The sequence below is a fragment of the Apodemus sylvaticus genome, chromosome 7 (assembly GCF_947179515.1).
Source record: "Apodemus sylvaticus chromosome 7, mApoSyl1.1, whole genome shotgun sequence".
NCBI classification, from domain to species: Eukaryota; Metazoa; Chordata; class Mammalia; order Rodentia; family Muridae; genus Apodemus; species Apodemus sylvaticus.
The window spans coordinates 79,769,585-79,785,880 of record NC_067478.1 but is presented as its reverse complement, the minus strand read 5'-3'; the positions used below and the strand labels follow the sequence as shown (position 1 = coordinate 79,785,880).

The following is a 16,296-nucleotide window of genomic DNA, read 5'->3' as shown; positions in this document are numbered from 1 at the left end:
TTGGCTATTGTTTCCTTTCTTTCTTTATATTACCTAAGATTGAACACAAAGAGCCTTCTGTGTACTAGGCAAGCATACTATACTACTGAAATATAGTAAAACCTCTCTTTTTAGTTTTTGTTTTGTTTTGCTTTTGCAGTTTTGAGACAGCATTTGTCTAAGTTGTCATGCTGACTTTGAGCTCCCTCTGTAGATCAGGCTAGCCTTGAATTTTCTATCCCCATGCATCAGCATTTGGAGCAACTGGAATTACAGATGTGGGATGCTGAGAACAATAGCTATTATTTCTTCTAGAATGTAAGATATAAAACCTTGTATATTTTGTTTGCCTGTGGTTTTTAGCCACATGTAGAGTGGTGATTAATAAATGTTAAAGCACCAAGAATTAATGAATGCCCATTTCAGTTTCTACCACAAGATTCTGGAACTCCTAACTAACTATGCATGTGAGTGGACTGAACAAATGAAAGAATGGACCAGTAGCTCTTTTGAAGCTTATTCATGTTATTACACTTGAAAAATGAATAGTTTTCACTTATTAAACCATCTGCTGGAAGAACAGAACATCATTGGATACAAGAATAAAAAACACGGTTTGGGGAATTCTCTACTCTGCTAGCTCTTGGGTTTTCTGCAAGGAACCCTCTTTGGGAGGAAGCATGCCCTGAAAGCACTCCTGCTCACTCTGTGTTCATTTCTCCTGGCCAGAGCCGTGCCACCCAGTGGCCCCACTGCCCCAATGGATCCACTGAACCTGTCCTGGTACGATGATGATCTGGAGAGGCAGAACTGGAGCCGGCCCTTCAATGGGTCAGAAGGGAAGGCAGACAGACCCCACTACAACTACTATGCCATGCTGCTCACCCTCCTCATCTTTATCATCGTCTTTGGCAATGTGCTGGTGTGCATGGCTGTATCCCGAGAGAAGGCTCTGCAGACCACCACCAACTACCTGATAGTCAGCCTTGCTGTGGCCGATCTGCTGGTGGCCACACTGGTTATGCCCTGGGTGGTCTACCTGGAGGTAGGTCTTCGGCCCTGCCTTTCTTAAGAACCTTAGACTGGAGTCTGGATTCTTAAGTCCGCCAGCACTTTCTACCTGTTCCCTCACATGGCCTTTCCCTCTCCTCTGGACTTAGTTTCCCCCTTCATGGGGCATTCAGTGATCACAATCACGACTGTGTGCTTTGCAGTGTGCTTCCTAAATGCAGGGCCCATGGTAAGATTCTGTACACAGAATCTTCCTATATGATCCTTGCAGCAGCTCTGGGGGCAGACCTGGCACTGTCACCATCTGACAGATGATGGGCCAGCTGGTCAGAGAAAATGTATATCTTCTCTACTCACATTGCAAAAAGTTCCCAGCTAGAATTCTGCCTTGCCCTGGAATTGCTTCGGTAGATTATACTAGAAGCAGAGCTAAATGGTGAGAATATCTCAAGGAGGGGACAGTGTCTGTGCTCTAAGGCCTGAAACTCCTGTGGTTCTCTCCTCATTTCAGAAATAGGGGCTGCTATTCTATGCTGTCTTTCTTTCCTCTTTCCAGTGTATTCTAGTGCCCACATCTTGGTGGAGGCAACAGTGGGCAGCCCATGCTGCAGCCCCTTCCAAGAGAAGATGATGCAGTCTTCCAAGTCAGAGCCTGCTTGTCATCTCAAGCAGCAGAGTAGGCAGCCCCTGCTGAAGGCCCTGAGCTGGATACATTGCAGACACTGATGGAGAAACTCAGAGAACTGATCCTCCTCTGCTTAATTCCTAAAATGGGAATCAGAGGCTTTGAGCAGGAGCTGTCCATCTTGACCGAAGCCTCATAGGAAAAGGAAAAGCTATTGGTGGAGAAGTCCCAGTGTGGGTCCCTGGGGACACTCTCCAGGTCTAGCATGTAGATATGGGGAACTGGGCAATTTCATAGGCACAAGTAAGGTGCTATTGCTTTCTCTGCCCAAGAACCTGGGGCAGCCCATCCAGGACAGAAGGCAGTCTGAAGCCTGGGTATACGGGAAGATGATTCATCATTGAAGATTGTTGTCATTTTGTTTCTGTTGCTATGATTAAAAAAAAATACTCTGACAGAAAGCAATTTAGGATAGAAATGGTTTATTTTGGCTCACAATTCCAAATTACAGACCATTGGTTGGACAAATGATGGCAGGAACTTGAAGCAGCTGGCCCCATCTCGTCCATAGTCAAAAGCAGATAGAAATAAATGTGTGTGTGCTCTATGCACAGCTTGCTCTCTCTACTTGTAACTGCCCACAGTTATATCAAATGGGTTACCTGGAAGGGAAGCTGGGGATGTATGGGAAAGCAGCAAAAAGAGATGGAGACCAAGATAACACCTGCTATTCAAGGTCTCAACGTTTAATGAAGAACTCCCAATATATATAGACAGGGGGGAAAGGCTGGAAGCTTCTCAGCAGAATCAGTTCAGTTGCTCCACAGGTGACTAGTGTTTCTCAGGAAACTGCAAGTCCTTGAAGAACAATAGGCTTCACTTTGGTCTGAGCACTCCACCTTAGGTGGAGGGGATTATGGCTGATACAGGAGTTCCAACTCAAAGGCTGGGAGAGGAACTTCACATTGGTCAATGGATGTCAAGTTCCTGCCAGGTGGCATGGCACCTCAATAAGGCTCTCTACATCTACTCTTATACAGTCCAGGCCCATGCCCATGAAATAGAGCCACCCACATTCATGGTAGATCTTCCTACCTCAATTAACCCATTAAAAAACAAACCAGAATCAAAACCAAACCACCCCCACCAATAATCACCAAAATCCTCTCAGGCATTGACACAGGCCTGTCCAATCCTCAGTGGAACTCTTTCCAGGTGACTCTAAGTTCTATCTGATTGACAATTGAAACTAACCACCACCGGCCCCCACTGCAATTCCTCCATGACCTTCTTGTTTGTGAGGGCCCTAGACTCTGTCCAACCCCTGAGTTATATGAAGAACTCTCTTTGAAGAATCACTAGATTTTCAGGCTTGGTCCCTTCAAAAAAGGGCCCTATGCCTCAAGCTATCACAGAACAGTGATGGAGGAAATAGGACCACAAATGACCTTGTGTGCTTTGGCTTTCTGCTTGTAAGTTAGAAATAACAATGGTACCTATCTTGTAGGAGTGTTTGAAAATCCATTGAGTCACTATACGAAAAGCACTCAGAATGGTCCATGGCTCATATTATATGACAAGGTCGATAACGAAGAAATAATGACAGATACACAGCATCCCTTGACTTAGAAAGGATTCTCCTTCCTCCTCCCCTTCTTTTCCCTCTTCATGCACAGGCAAAGAGGCACCCTCTCTCCAGAGGGAAACATATTCTGTTCAGGGTTGTGGACATGGGTTCTGTTAGCCTCCAGTCTCCATGTCCTCATTAGACTACAGGACAGGGACACATTCCTACAGCAACTGTATTGGATCTCTAGGATCCTTGGTCCTTCAAGAAGTTTTTTTCATCATTTTCTGTCATTGTTTCAGAGGTGAAACTGAGAGCTTCAAGAATGAAGGAGGTGGAGAAAGCCTTTCTTGGCTCTACTCATTTCCACTAGGATAGATAAGGGAGAGATTCCTGAGAGAGGGCAGGGAGGGAGCTCCTGCCTTCCTGGGGTCTTCCAGATCTCACATCCTTCATCGTGACAGTCACTGCGAGCATTTTGTAGAAGAGGTACAAAGATATTTCTGAGTCGTTTGTTACTTACCCAGCACTGATTGAACAGTATCTTACTCTCCCCTTCAGCCTGGGGTCTGGGGAATTTTTGTGCCATGGATGATAAAACTGATGAAAGCTTAGACAATTCAGTCTGCTGGAGGCAGCGGGGATAGAGTTCCACAGGATCCTGGGACCCCGTATCCAGGCATGAAATATTGAGAAGGCTTGAGGTAAGGAGGAGTCGCTGTTCCCAACTACTTTCCAAGGTGGAAGAGAAGCAGGGCAGGGAAGATGAGAAAGATGTCCTTGCTATTTCAGATCTAGATCCTCAGGGACCTGAAGGAAGCCTCCAGATACCAGTCCCAAGAGGGACGCCAAAGCTGTGAACCAGATGGGCCTAGCGCCCTGCCCACTGGTGCCTTGAAAATAAATTCTGTATCTTGGAAGTCCTGTTCATGCTTTACATCTGGATATCCAGTCTTCAGCCCCCACAGTGCAGGATCAGACTCACATGAACCCTCAGAAGATGTATACAGGAAAACACTTTGGGCATGATTGACAGAGGCAACTGTACTGCTCCTCATAGAACTTGTTGAGTTTTTGGAAATAATTGGTTTTGTTTTTGAGATGAGAAGAGAGGGCGGCGTTGGTAAGGAGAGATATGACAGTTAGTATGGGATCCACCCAAGCTAGAGCACACGGTGTATGCTTCCTTGCTTCAGCCCACGGTGGGAATTTTCACTCTCTCTCTTTTGAGTAGAAGCCAAAGATTTCCTATATGGTTGGGGCACCCCAGACTTGCAGAGTTAGCTAACACTGGGAGGGATAACATTACCCTAGATCTGTAAGTTGCCTTCCCACTCCTCTTGCCAAAAATCAGAGCATCAGAAAGTATAGCAACTATAGTTGTCTGTGTGGTGAGTAGATGTTAAGGAGATACAACCAGAATTTTGGGACACTTGTAGAGATCATCACCCAGGTGCTTTATAGATTAAGGCTCAAAGTTGAGGCACTCAGGGGATGCGAGTCATCTTTCTTCTAACACAAAGTTCTTGGCACAGAAATAGCTCTACATGAGGCAAGGGGTACTGGTCCCAAGTCCTCATAGGAACTACTTGGTCCTCACTGCTGCCCAGCTGGTGACCTGTAAGATCTCTGTGATGGATCATAGGGAGTCAACCTGACGGGATCCAGAATCACCCAGGAGACAAACCTCTGGGCATGTCTGCGAGGGGCTTTCCAATATTCACTTTACCTGAAGTGGGAAGAGCCACTCTAAATGTGGGCTTCACTATTCCATGCTGTTGAAGACATAGGCTGAATACAAAGAAAATAAACAAACACACAAAAAACTCAAGATGAACCTATCTTTCTTTGTTTCCTGACTGATGACTCAATGTGACCAGATGCCTCAAGTTCCCACCTCCATGCCTTTCCACCATCCTGGACATTATCCTAAAACTGTGAGCCAAAATAATCCTGTCACTACACTGATTTTTTGTCATGTGCTTTGTTTCAGAGAGGAGAAAAGTGACTGATACAACTAATAGGTCTGTCCTCTGAGATGTTTTCCCAACTTCATGGGCATGGCTCTCTTTGTAGGATTGAGTCCTGGGTAAATGATCTTCACGGATGTGCTTTCCACTCATAACATTGTTTTATCTCCAGGTGGTGGGTGAGTGGAAATTCAGCAGGATTCACTGTGACATCTTTGTCACTCTGGATGTCATGATGTGCACAGCAAGCATCCTGAACCTGTGTGCCATCAGTATCGACAGGTGAGGACAGCCATGTTGGGTTAGATGATCCTGTTCATTCTTGCTCGGTGCCTCACCTCTTCTCAGGGTCAGGTTCTGTAATGACTGGCTGTGTGCATATTAACACTTGTGTTTCTCTCTCTCTGTCTCTCTGTCTCTCTGTCTCTGTCTCTCTCTGTCTCTCTGTCTCTCTGTCTCTCTGTCTCTCTCTGTCTCTCTGTCTCTCTGTCTCTCTCTCTGTCTCTCTCTGTCTCTCTGTCTCTCTGTCTCTCTCTCTGTCTCTCTCTCTCTCTCTCTCTCTCTCTCTCTCTGTGTGTGTGTGTGTGTGTGTGTGTGTGTGTGTGTGTGATGTGGTGTTTGGCTAAGTAGTACAGACTCTCCACAGACTACCCAGATCATAACTTATATGAAAGAGTTGGTTCTGACTGGAGTCCAAAGCCTGTTGTTCCCTGTTTATCTGCCCATGGGAAGATTGCAGAAATTATTTGCACTCTATGGTTCATTGTCTAGATATAAAAATGACACCCATCCCTTAAGCTACAGTGTTGAGTTACAAATTTGTTTCCAGACACTTGGTCAAGGGGGCCCAAGCCATGCCCACTTACTCACCTGTATTCTTAGAGCCTTTCACTCACATACATGCTGTGAGGCTTCCAGAGGACCTGTACATCCCTCTCACAGGATGGGTGGAGAATGAGATGTTATTGAGTGAGGGAGGATTAATGATGCCACTGTTATCAGTGCCAACCTCAATTATTGCTAAATGGGGTTAATAATACCTTGATCTGAGAGACAGAACTACCAGTTGTCCACCAATTCTTCTGCCTTCTGCAGTCTAGTATAGTAAGGATGATTTCAAATGTGCAAAGATCTATCAGAAAGTCTATAATCCAGGTGGGGAAAATTATAAGTAGTGAATGGTCTAGAAGTACGCAATAGCTACTGCTCATTAAGTGTTTGAATGTGTGGCCAAGGGGAAGGGATGAGTGTCTTAGGCAGGCTTCATAGAGCCAGGCAGACAGAGCATCTATGGTGCATGTTATAGAGTGAGGGGTCAGATGGCTGGCAACCCAAACTTAGGATCCTTGCTTTTGCAGGTACACAGCTGTGGCAATGCCCATGCTGTATAACACACGCTATAGCTCCAAGCGCCGAGTTACTGTCATGATCGCCATTGTCTGGGTCCTGTCTTTCACCATCTCCTGCCCACTGCTCTTTGGACTCAACAACACAGGCAAGTCTGGCTTTTGCCTGGGGTTCAGATGGCCCCAACTCTCTGTTTTGTTTAGAACTGTGAATGGCCGAGTCTTTCATACAGATGTGGTTGGAAGCCTTGTAGCTGCTCATTCCTAACTTCAAGGATGCTGGAGGCATCATCACCCAAGTCCAGCCCAACTTAGAGTTGTTTCAGATTGGGCAGGAGAGGAAAGAGGGCCTCCAGACACCTTGGGACTGGGTGAGGAGAAGAGAAAATGTCTGAAAAGAAGACATGGCCATTTTCAATCTCATTTAATGTGTTGGTGCAATGCAGAAACTTTTACAAAGTGCACATATGTGCATGCACTCATGTATGTTTACCAAGGAAGTTATTTCATTCACATCTGATAGTGGAATTTAGGGGATGAGGTTGCAACCCAGTGGGTCAGCTGATCCAGGTTCTCATTCTGCCTGGAGCAAAAAAGTTAGAAACAAGGCAGTGTAAGGAGCAACTCAGACAGAAGAACAGAGCACTTATAGTATGGAGCTACTTTTCAGCAGAGAGACAAGAGCTGTACAGGTGCCTCTCTAGAGCATAGGCAACAGAAAATCTTGGTAGTATATAACTCAGAATACAGGTGCCACAGGAATTCCCAGAAGTGGAAAGAAAACCAATTATATTTGAATCAATTCAGAATGAACTTGATATCAACAGACATCTGGTCTACCTGGAAGGGACTGTGGGTGAACATTAAATCCTAGAACAAAGTGAGTTAAGTAAGTTTAGGGGAAGTTATTCTGTTGACAAAATTATAGAGTGGCAGAGCCTCTCCTCCCCCCATTATACATGAAAAACTAAAGTAATGGCTTTATTTTTTGAGAACACATTTCTTTGGGTCTTATCTTCTGAATCATGGCTTTTCTGTGTGCATAGAAACAGCAAAACTAATGAGCAAGTAATTAGAGAAGAAGAGTGAGAAACTTGGAAGCAGTCAGTCCCAGGTTTACTTCTTGCTCACAGTTGGGGATTTTATACCTTGATTTTTTTTAACTGAGCATTGACTTGCATCTACCATTTCTAGGCAACATTCAGTACATAATCTATATGATTGCTTCTGGTTCCCAACAAGAAGACAAGTATCTTCTTGTGGTGTTATGGCCTGGTGGACCTGATGACATGTTGCCCATCTGAGTTTCTCTATTCCCCTAGATGAGAATGAGTGTATCATTGCCAACCCTGCCTTCGTGGTCTACTCCTCCATCGTCTCATTCTATGCACCCTTCATCGTCACCCTGCTGGTCTATATCAAAATCTACATCGTCCTCCGCAAGCGCCGGAAGCGGGTCAACACCAAACGCAGCAGCCGAGCTTTCAGAGCCAACCTGAAGACACCACTCAAGGTCTCAGACCTCAGCCCCAAGGGTCTCTAGCTAAGCATTATCAAGAGAGCTAATGCTACACTTGGGTCGGGCCTGGAACATTGCAGTAAGGTGGAAGTCTAAGCTGGAATAGCTTCCTGGGGCTGTATGAGGGAGTAAACCTCAGTGGAGTGACAGAATCTTTAGAACAGGGAGATGGTTCACAGTGGGAGCTAAGTAGGATTTGCCAAGTGAAGACCTTTGTGGCTGCATAAAGCAATTCTTGCTTGATCTGTTCCTTAGTTTCTCTCTTTCTCCTCATGTTCCACCTTTCTCACTATGGCCTTCATATTTTCTTTCCCCTTCTTCCATCTTCTCTATACCATTCTTTGTACCTGTTATGCTCTACCCTTTCCTCCATGTACACCTCTGCCTCATCTTCCCCACTTTCTTCCTGTTCCTCCTTTTTTTCCCTCTGCTTTTTATCATATAATCTCTTTCACTCAACATTCTACAATGAAGGCAGTAGGTGTGTATGAAAAGAACAAGAACTGATGGCTTAGAAACATCAGGTCCAAACCCTGGTACTATCACATTTTAAAAAATGTGTGTCCTTGGACATGTTGGTTAGCTTCTGTGAGCCTTGGTTTCCTCATCTGTTAAGTGGGATTCATGTGCAGTTCACAGGGTTTTCCTGAAGATTTGATGTGAGAAAGGATGTGAGCACGTGCCTAGCATGATCCTGAGTAGGCCCTCCATGAAGAACAAGGTCCTTTTGCCTCTCACCTTGCCTGCCTCTTCTCATCAGTGTATCAGCCTTCCCCCTTGCCCCAACTGTCTTCTGTAGCCCACACTCCTCTAGTTGCTGAACCCCTGATGAGAGTCTGAGTCTCCATGGACTCCCTTGTCTTGGGTTTCTATTCCCTTACACCTCTGCTCTCCACTGTTTTGTGTGACCCATGTGCTGGCTCACTCCACAGGGCAACTGTACCCACCCTGAGGACATGAAACTCTGCACCGTTATCATGAAGTCTAATGGGAGTTTCCCAGTGAACAGGCGGAGAATGGTAAGTGTTCAGGTCAGGGACACAATGCCATCTTTCTGCTCCCCGATCCCCAGTGGAGCCCACCATCCCAGATCCTAGGACCTCACTAGCTATTTTAAGGGAGAAGTGTCTCCTGGCATCTCTACTTTGCCTCAGCTGAGAGCACATTCACATTGCACACTTCTGAGTAAGGATACAGCGAGATGCCTCAATTCTGCAGGCCACATATACACTGAAGCTTGTTGAGAGAAATGGCCTACCCACAAAACCTAGCAAAAGTGACGATATGAGCTAGTTCCACTTCTCAAACACCTGCCATACTTCCCGATGTCTCATCAAATCTTCAGGTAATCCTGGGAAGTAAATCTTATTGGTCTTCAGCTCACAGCAGAGGAAGCCAAGGCTCAGAGTACAGGTAGCTCATGCAGGTTAGTGAAAGAGTGCATATTGGAGCCAAAATCTGTGTGACTTCTGAATCCACACTCAAAGTTTTTCCATTCAGCATGCACCCCCTTCTGGATAGGCAGCTTCTGAGGCTGGGAGCTGGTGGGCAGCTGTGGGGTGGGGACAGAGAAGAGCAGCAGGGGTAGACAAGACAAATATTGTGAACATAGAACCTGTAAAGGCAGACGTACAGCATACCCGAGTCATCATGGTACTAGTTACCACCAGAGTTCAAGAAGCAGGCATTTCATCCCCGATCTAAGTAGGGATACATAAAATCCAGCAATATGTCTCTTAGATCGGCAAGGTCCCTACAATTTGACTGCATTCCAAGGACAGGACTCTAATGATGCTATTTGTAATGTAGGTACTAAAACAGATCTCAAAGTTATATTAAAGGCAGCAGCCCATTTTCACCATCTGGGCATATAGACTGTATTTCAGAGGCTTATCTAAGATCACAAAGGTCTGGGACAGGGGAGTCTAAAGGAGAACTGGGAAGCCATGTGCGGATCCATGCTGGCGCTTCCTGGAAAGCCTGTCAAGGAAGAAGATGTGGGGCCTCCAGAATAGCCCCATGCTTCTGGGTCAAGCTAGGCAGCCCACATGTCCATGCTGATGCAGGTGCCTGTACTCCAGCCTGGAAGGGAGGATGGGGAACATGATTTTTATATAGTCAGAATTAAGTTCTTGAAGGTGAGGCAAGACTGAACATCAGTCAGCCAAATTGGTGTCTGGCCCTTAGCACTCAGGAACTGTCACTCAGGTTATTTAAAGAGAAGTGGATGGGTACTAACATCTAAGCATTTCTAGGGTATTGAGGCTTCACAGATTGCTCTGGGAAGTGGTCCAGGAGTAACTACCATGAGTTTGAGTGCAGTATTCAGATGGTCCCTGCCTCCCAGTGACGGCCCACTTTGTGTTCCTGGCAGAGAAACCATGCTGTTTGCAAGTGTGCAGAGGGGCAGGAGGACCGAGGATATTTGATGGCTTCTGATCAGGAATTTCACCCTAAGTTCTCTGTCTCTGCTACAGGATGCTGCCCGCCGAGCTCAGGAGCTGGAAATGGAGATGCTGTCAAGTACCAGCCCCCCAGAGAGGACCAGGTATAGCCCCATTCCTCCCAGTCACCACCAGCTCACTCTTCCTGACCCATCCCACCACGGCCTACATAGCAACCCTGACAGTCCTGCCAAACCAGAGAAGAATGGGCATGCCAAGATTGTCAACCCCAGGATTGCCAAGTTCTTTGAGATCCAGACCATGCCCAATGGCAAAACCCGGACCTCCCTTAAGACCATGAGCCGCAGGAAGCTCTCTCAGCAGAAGGAGAAGAAAGCCACTCAGATGCTTGCCATTGTTCTTGGTGAGTCAGCTCTGGGTGACGGCCACAGTCCTGCCATGCCCAGCCCTGGTTGGGGAAAGGGAACATCCTGGCAGGTCCCAGACTCTGCCTTGTTGACCATGGTTTGAAGGTCATGGGTTGGGTACTTCTGTAGTAACAGGCCACACTCCATACATACAGTCAATATTTAGTAGAATCTCCTATTGCATCTACTGCACAGAAGGGCAAATCAGGGTTTTGTGTAGTTACATAACTGAGGCAGTTTGACTCAGTGTCTGGGCTTCACTAGTCTCTGCTAAGAAACCATAGCCTGTGTTCTAGGTATATGCCTTCTCCTGCTCTCCCATCTGTAGAGTAAATTGCCTCTCAGGATGGTTATCATAGTCAGGACAGCACAGGACTGGGAAAGCATCACCTACAAGAGTTCTTATGCATTTTGTTTTTACTGCTATTGCTGAGGAATTGAGAAATATACATTTTCACTCAGCCAAGCCCCTGTGTGACAAAATGGTCCCCATGTGAAAAATAAGATAGGCATTTGAGAGGTGGCTACAGATTTGCTGGGCAAGGCTTTCAAATAAAGTTTTATGGGCTGGAGAGATGGCTCAGCTGGTAAAGGCATTTACTATCACCAAATCTCACAACCTGAGTTCAATCCCTCAGTTCCAATTCCCCACAAGCTGCCCTTTGATTTCTATGTAGCATCTCTCTCTCTCCCTTTCCCTCTCCCTCTCTCTCTCCCTCCCTCTCTCCCCCTCTCCCCCCCTCTCTCTCCCTCTCTCTCTCCCCCCTCTCTATCCCTCTCTCTCTCTCTCTCTCTCTCTCTCTCTCTCTCTCTCACACACACACACACACACTAAAGTGCAATTACTTTTTTAACATTAGGCAATTGTGTAATGAAGGGCAAAAATCTAGGAAGTAGACTGATTAGGGCAGTTGGGAAAGAAGGGCAGGGTGTGAGTTCTCCATTCTCATGGAGACCTTATCTGATGAAAATCCTGGGCTATGAGTAGGCAGGTTCTGATGCTCTCCTGTTCAGAAGCACAGTCCCCAGAAAGGTAAGGGATTATTTTCCAATACATATCTAGAGTGTGGTAAGATAGATTTGGAACCAGCGCCATGTGACTGTCCACTAGTTCTACCCTTGTTACTCCAAGATGCTGCTCTGTACTAAAACAACCCCTATAGCTACACACTGAGTGTCCAACTGGAGCAAGTGATCTTGAAGCCTGCCTTTGTTAGAGGGCATGATCTCTAGGTAGGACAGACAAAAGCTATGTCTACCAACACTGGATAATCTTAGGAAAAGCTGGAGCCTTGACATTTGAGGGGTCTAGACAGACGGGAATCAGATATCAGTTGTGTCAGTCAAGAGCAAAGTGGTCTCAGGGACATTGTGAAGTCAACATATAGTTTCCCATTGAGTTCAAGGAGCCACTACGGAAACTAAGTACGATGGGTATTTAGCCTTCTCTTTTCCTAACTTTATGTCCCACTGCTGAGAACAAATTCTGTTCAATGTCATCAGCTTGAGGAGAGCACTGCCCATAAGGGTAACTGGGAAGTAGTTGGTGTGCCGATTTGCAGAGATCAACTAGAGTCAGACAGCTAACATTTCCCGTTTGTTTTCAAGCTGCTTCCCTCTTTAGCAGATGTTATGTCCATTGAGCCAACAAGAGAAATGAGGCTGAGGGAGAGGCAGGGACCCTTCCCCACAGATGTGTGCTAAAAGCAACATGTTTAGATCTGAGACCAGGGTTCCCTTTGCCACAACCCTGGGGCTACCACCAGCAGTGAGCAGTCTTGGTGCTCCAGGGAAGCCTGTGGCAGTACAGACAGGTGGACATGGAGTGGAACCCTCCTAGTCCAGTCTCTCCTCTACCTGGTGCCAACCTGACCCTGCCCTCTTCCCAGGTGTGTTCATCATCTGCTGGCTGCCCTTCTTCATCACGCACATCCTGAATATACACTGTGACTGCAACATCCCACCAGTCCTCTACAGCGCCTTCACATGGCTGGGCTATGTCAACAGTGCCGTGAACCCCATCATCTACACCACCTTCAACATCGAGTTCCGCAAGGCCTTCATGAAGATCCTGCACTGCTGAGTCTGCCCCTTGCCTGCACAGCAGCTGCTTCCCGCCTCCCTGCCTAGGCAGGCCAGACCTCATCCCTGCAAACTGTGGGCAGAAAGGCCCAGTTGGACTCGGCCTTCTCTTGATCCTGCAGGCCCTGCAGTGTTAGCTTGGCTCGGTGCCCCTCTCTGCCCACACACTCTCATCCTGCCAGGGTAGGGCCAGGGAGACTGGTATCTTACCAGCTCTGGGGTTGGACCCATGGCTCAGAGCAACTCCTCTCACATCCAGACCCTGTCTCCCTGGCACCAAAGATGCAGTGGCCTTCCTTGACCTTACTCTTGGGCACAGAAACTAGCTCAGTGTCGGCCACCGAGTTTGCTGGCGTACATTGCTTGTTGGCTTGGCCTGGCCCTTGCTTGCCTATGTTGGATCAGATGATGGGAGGGAGGGACAGTTCTTACTTTACAGGACCACATAGGAAAGCAGGGAACATGCCAAGGCCTCCAGGCAACATTAGTGTCGGGAGACACACATCAACACCAGGTAGCTCCACGGACCCTAGAGAAACTGAGGCTGAAAATCTGTTTTCCACCCCAACTCTAGTGCGAGTCCCTACTTTTCATAGCAGTTGGTATTGCTATGTCCTGCCTTGTTATAGCATCCCATGGGGTTTCTGTAACCTTTGGGGGAAAACAACTCTAATCCTCAAGGGCCCCTAGAGAGACTGTAAGGAGAAAAATAGCTGATCTCCCTTGACCCTCCAATCCACTCTGCCTCTTCTTGATACACCTTGGACATATCCATTCCCCACAGCAAATGCTGGGCAGCCTGGGAAGTCGGGCCTTGGACCAATGTTGGAGCTGAAGTTGCAGGTGGTAACTTGGGGCTCTTCGGCCGGGGGGTGTTGACATCTTCTCTCTCCCATTTCTCCTCCTTCCTGGTGCCTCTGCCTTAGAGGAGGCTGTGGATGGGGGTGCTGGGGCTGCTGATACCATTGGGCCGACCCTGAGTGAGGAGGAGAAGCTGCAGCTTGGAGGACTCTGGGCTCCAACTCTGTAACGTCACCATACATGCACCAAACCAATAAAACCTTGACAAGAGTCATTCCCATGGGCACTTGGGTGGCCTGAACACTGTCAACACTACCCTTAACATTTAAGCGACAATGATAGGGAATCCAGCTACCCCTACTCCCTGGATTGTGGTACCTTTTCAGGACTAATCTTAGCCACAGGACCGAGAGAGCTCCACAGGAAAGGTGGCCCCTGAGGTGTTGGGCTTGCTCATATCTGACTTGTCCTTGTCTGGTGTCTGGCATGGGCAGTGTGAGACAGGCAAACCCTGGAGACAGTGGCCTGGACAGGCATCCATCTTCTCACTCCCAGGCTCATTCACAGCTCAGTCTCTCGGGGTCCCAGGCTGGCACTGCCCCAACAACAGAAGCCCGGCTCCTTAAAAGTGAAATAGAAATCAACCCAGTGAAAGAGGAATGTTCTTGGCACCTTAAAATCAGGAATAATGACAAACAAGATAGTAGCACCCACGGGCTCAGGTTCTGGGGAACTGTCAGGGCATAATTTGCATGCTAAATATAATATTTTTAGCACCAAAGTTTGGAGCACTTAACTTGCCCTGAACATTTAATTATGGACTTTGATCTTCTGCTGAACTTGAATCTAGTGCTAAGCTTTGGGAAAGGCTCTTGTCCCCAGGAGCACCCTGGTGCCAGAAAGTAAGCTAAGCAGGTGCTCTAGTGTAGCTCACGGCTACCAATGACTTGGTGGCTGTCTACTGGAAGGCATCAGAGCCTCATTTAATCCAGAAATCCTAGGAAACTGTGAGCTGCTGATACCCACCCAACAATCAACCAACAAAACAAAACAACACTCCCCCATATACACACATGCATACATACACACACACAGACACATACACACAGATGCCTGCACACATGCACGCACACATGGACACACAACACACACACACACACACACACACACACACGACATGCTGTCACCCTAGGACTGATGGATGATCTTGATCTGCTAGGAGATTTAAAGTTTGTGTCATTAGAAGTCTTTTGAAGGTACTCAAGTTTACCAGCAGTGAAAACCAGAGGAAGATGAAGAGGAAGAAGAGAAGGAGGAGGAGGAGGAGGAGGGAGAGGGGAGGAGGAGGAGGAGGAGGAAAGACAGAGACAGAGACAGTGAGAGAGAGAGAGAGAGAGAGAGAGAGAGAGAGAGAGAGAGAGAGAGAGAGAGAGATAGATAAGGGACCTGAAAATGGGTTGGGGAGGCAATCCACAGAGCAGAGAAGAGCCCTGTCAGAGAGAAAAGGGGAAGAGGGCAGGGCAGGGGCGGGAGGCGGGGCAGGAGAGAGTTGCCCACAATTGTCAGGAGGCTTCAAGTCTTTCTTCCAGACAGCAGATTGACAGCTAGAGTGGGCAGGGGGAGGGCTGGGCCCCACCCTCTCCCCCTTAAGCTCTTGGGAGCAAAGGATGGGAGGAAGGGGACCCAGAAACACATAGCAGAAATGGGGATCCCAGGCTCTGACTTTCCATAAAAGGCCCCACCCTTTCTCTTGTTGGGTTTGGGAAGGAAGCCTCAGGATTTTCCTTCCTGATATTTCCAGTGTCCCCACCTACCTACTGGGGAGCCCATTCTTAGACCATCTTTGCCTCCAGAGACTGCATGGCTTCCTTTGCCTGCTGCCCAGTCTTCCCTGAGCCAAATGGTTCACTGTCCTGGGCACAAGGACAGGGTCTGTATCTGATTTTGAAACCTATCACTAACAGAACAGCTTTGGCTTTGTTTTCATGGATGCTCTCCTCTTGGTTGCAGAATGCCTTTCCTGTGCTCTGGTCTCACTTGAGGAGGATGGTTTGTCTGGGTGACAGGCCCGGACCCCTGACTGGATTGTATGTCATCTGTTCTGTGCAGTGTAGTTGGAACTGGAATCTTTTATTAAGCTAGAGAAAGCCTGTTTGAGACTAGACCTTTAGGGTGATAACCGGGGTCCACACGAACAGCAGTTCCCTGGAGCAGGTGGTGGAGAATGAGCAGGGACAGAGTGATGGAGAGAGGCTAGGGTCTGAGGGTTTCACGCGTCTCGAGTTCCTTTCCTGTTTCTTATATGTCTGTAGCTCTGCTACACCAAGCAGGAAGCTGGTAGAGAGAAAATGTAGCATCTTCTAAGGGAGAAGGTATAAAAGGTCCACCCCAGGTTTATGGGTAAAGCACAGAGGACCCTGTTCAAATCGATTTTACTGCTGGATTCACACTGCCCAGGTGGCTTCTGCTGTTGCTCTGTCTAGAAAGCTCTGTTGTCGCCAGGTGGCACCATAGGGAGCCCAACTTCATTTTAAAAGCCCCCTTATGTGCCTGCAGAGCCCCTTATGTGCCTGCAGAGCCCCTT

The 16,296-nt window shown here is 47.4% G+C and overlaps 1 protein-coding gene across 2 annotated transcripts; it reads left to right on the top strand.

The window, feature by feature from the left end:
* The first annotated feature begins 712 nt into the window (after positions 1–712).
* Positions 713–12,912, top strand: Drd2 (dopamine receptor D2). 2 transcript variants are annotated; one of them, XM_052189486.1, is made up of 7 exons: positions 713–1,024; positions 5,325–5,434; positions 6,511–6,647; positions 7,821–8,011; positions 8,950–9,036; positions 10,495–10,825; positions 12,719–12,912. In XM_052189486.1, the coding sequence occupies exons 1-7, from the start codon at positions 740–742 to the stop codon at positions 12,910–12,912; spliced, it is 1,335 nt and encodes a 444-aa protein (XP_052045446.1). In that variant the 5' UTR covers positions 713–739. The 2 variants fall into 2 exon arrangements, with proteins under 2 accessions (XP_052045446.1, XP_052045445.1); XM_052189485.1 differs by lacking the exon at positions 8,950–9,036 and having other exon boundaries at positions 740–1,024.
* Positions 12,913–16,296: the final 3,384 nt, after the last annotated feature.

What these genes read in the sequence shown, in the direction of transcription:
- Drd2 (XM_052189486.1), top strand. Translation starts at nt 740, where the DNA reads ATGGATCCACTGAACCTGTCCTGGTACGATGATGATCTGGAGAGGCAG. An exon ending in CCTGGGTGGTCTACCTGGAG is followed by an intron (nt 1,025 to 5,324) that starts GTAGGTCTTCGG and finishes TTTTATCTCCAG; the next exon opens with GTGGTGGGTGAGTGGAAATT. An exon ending in TGTGCCATCAGTATCGACAG is followed by an intron (nt 5,435 to 6,510) that starts GTGAGGACAGCC and finishes TTGCTTTTGCAG; the next exon opens with GTACACAGCTGTGGCAATGC.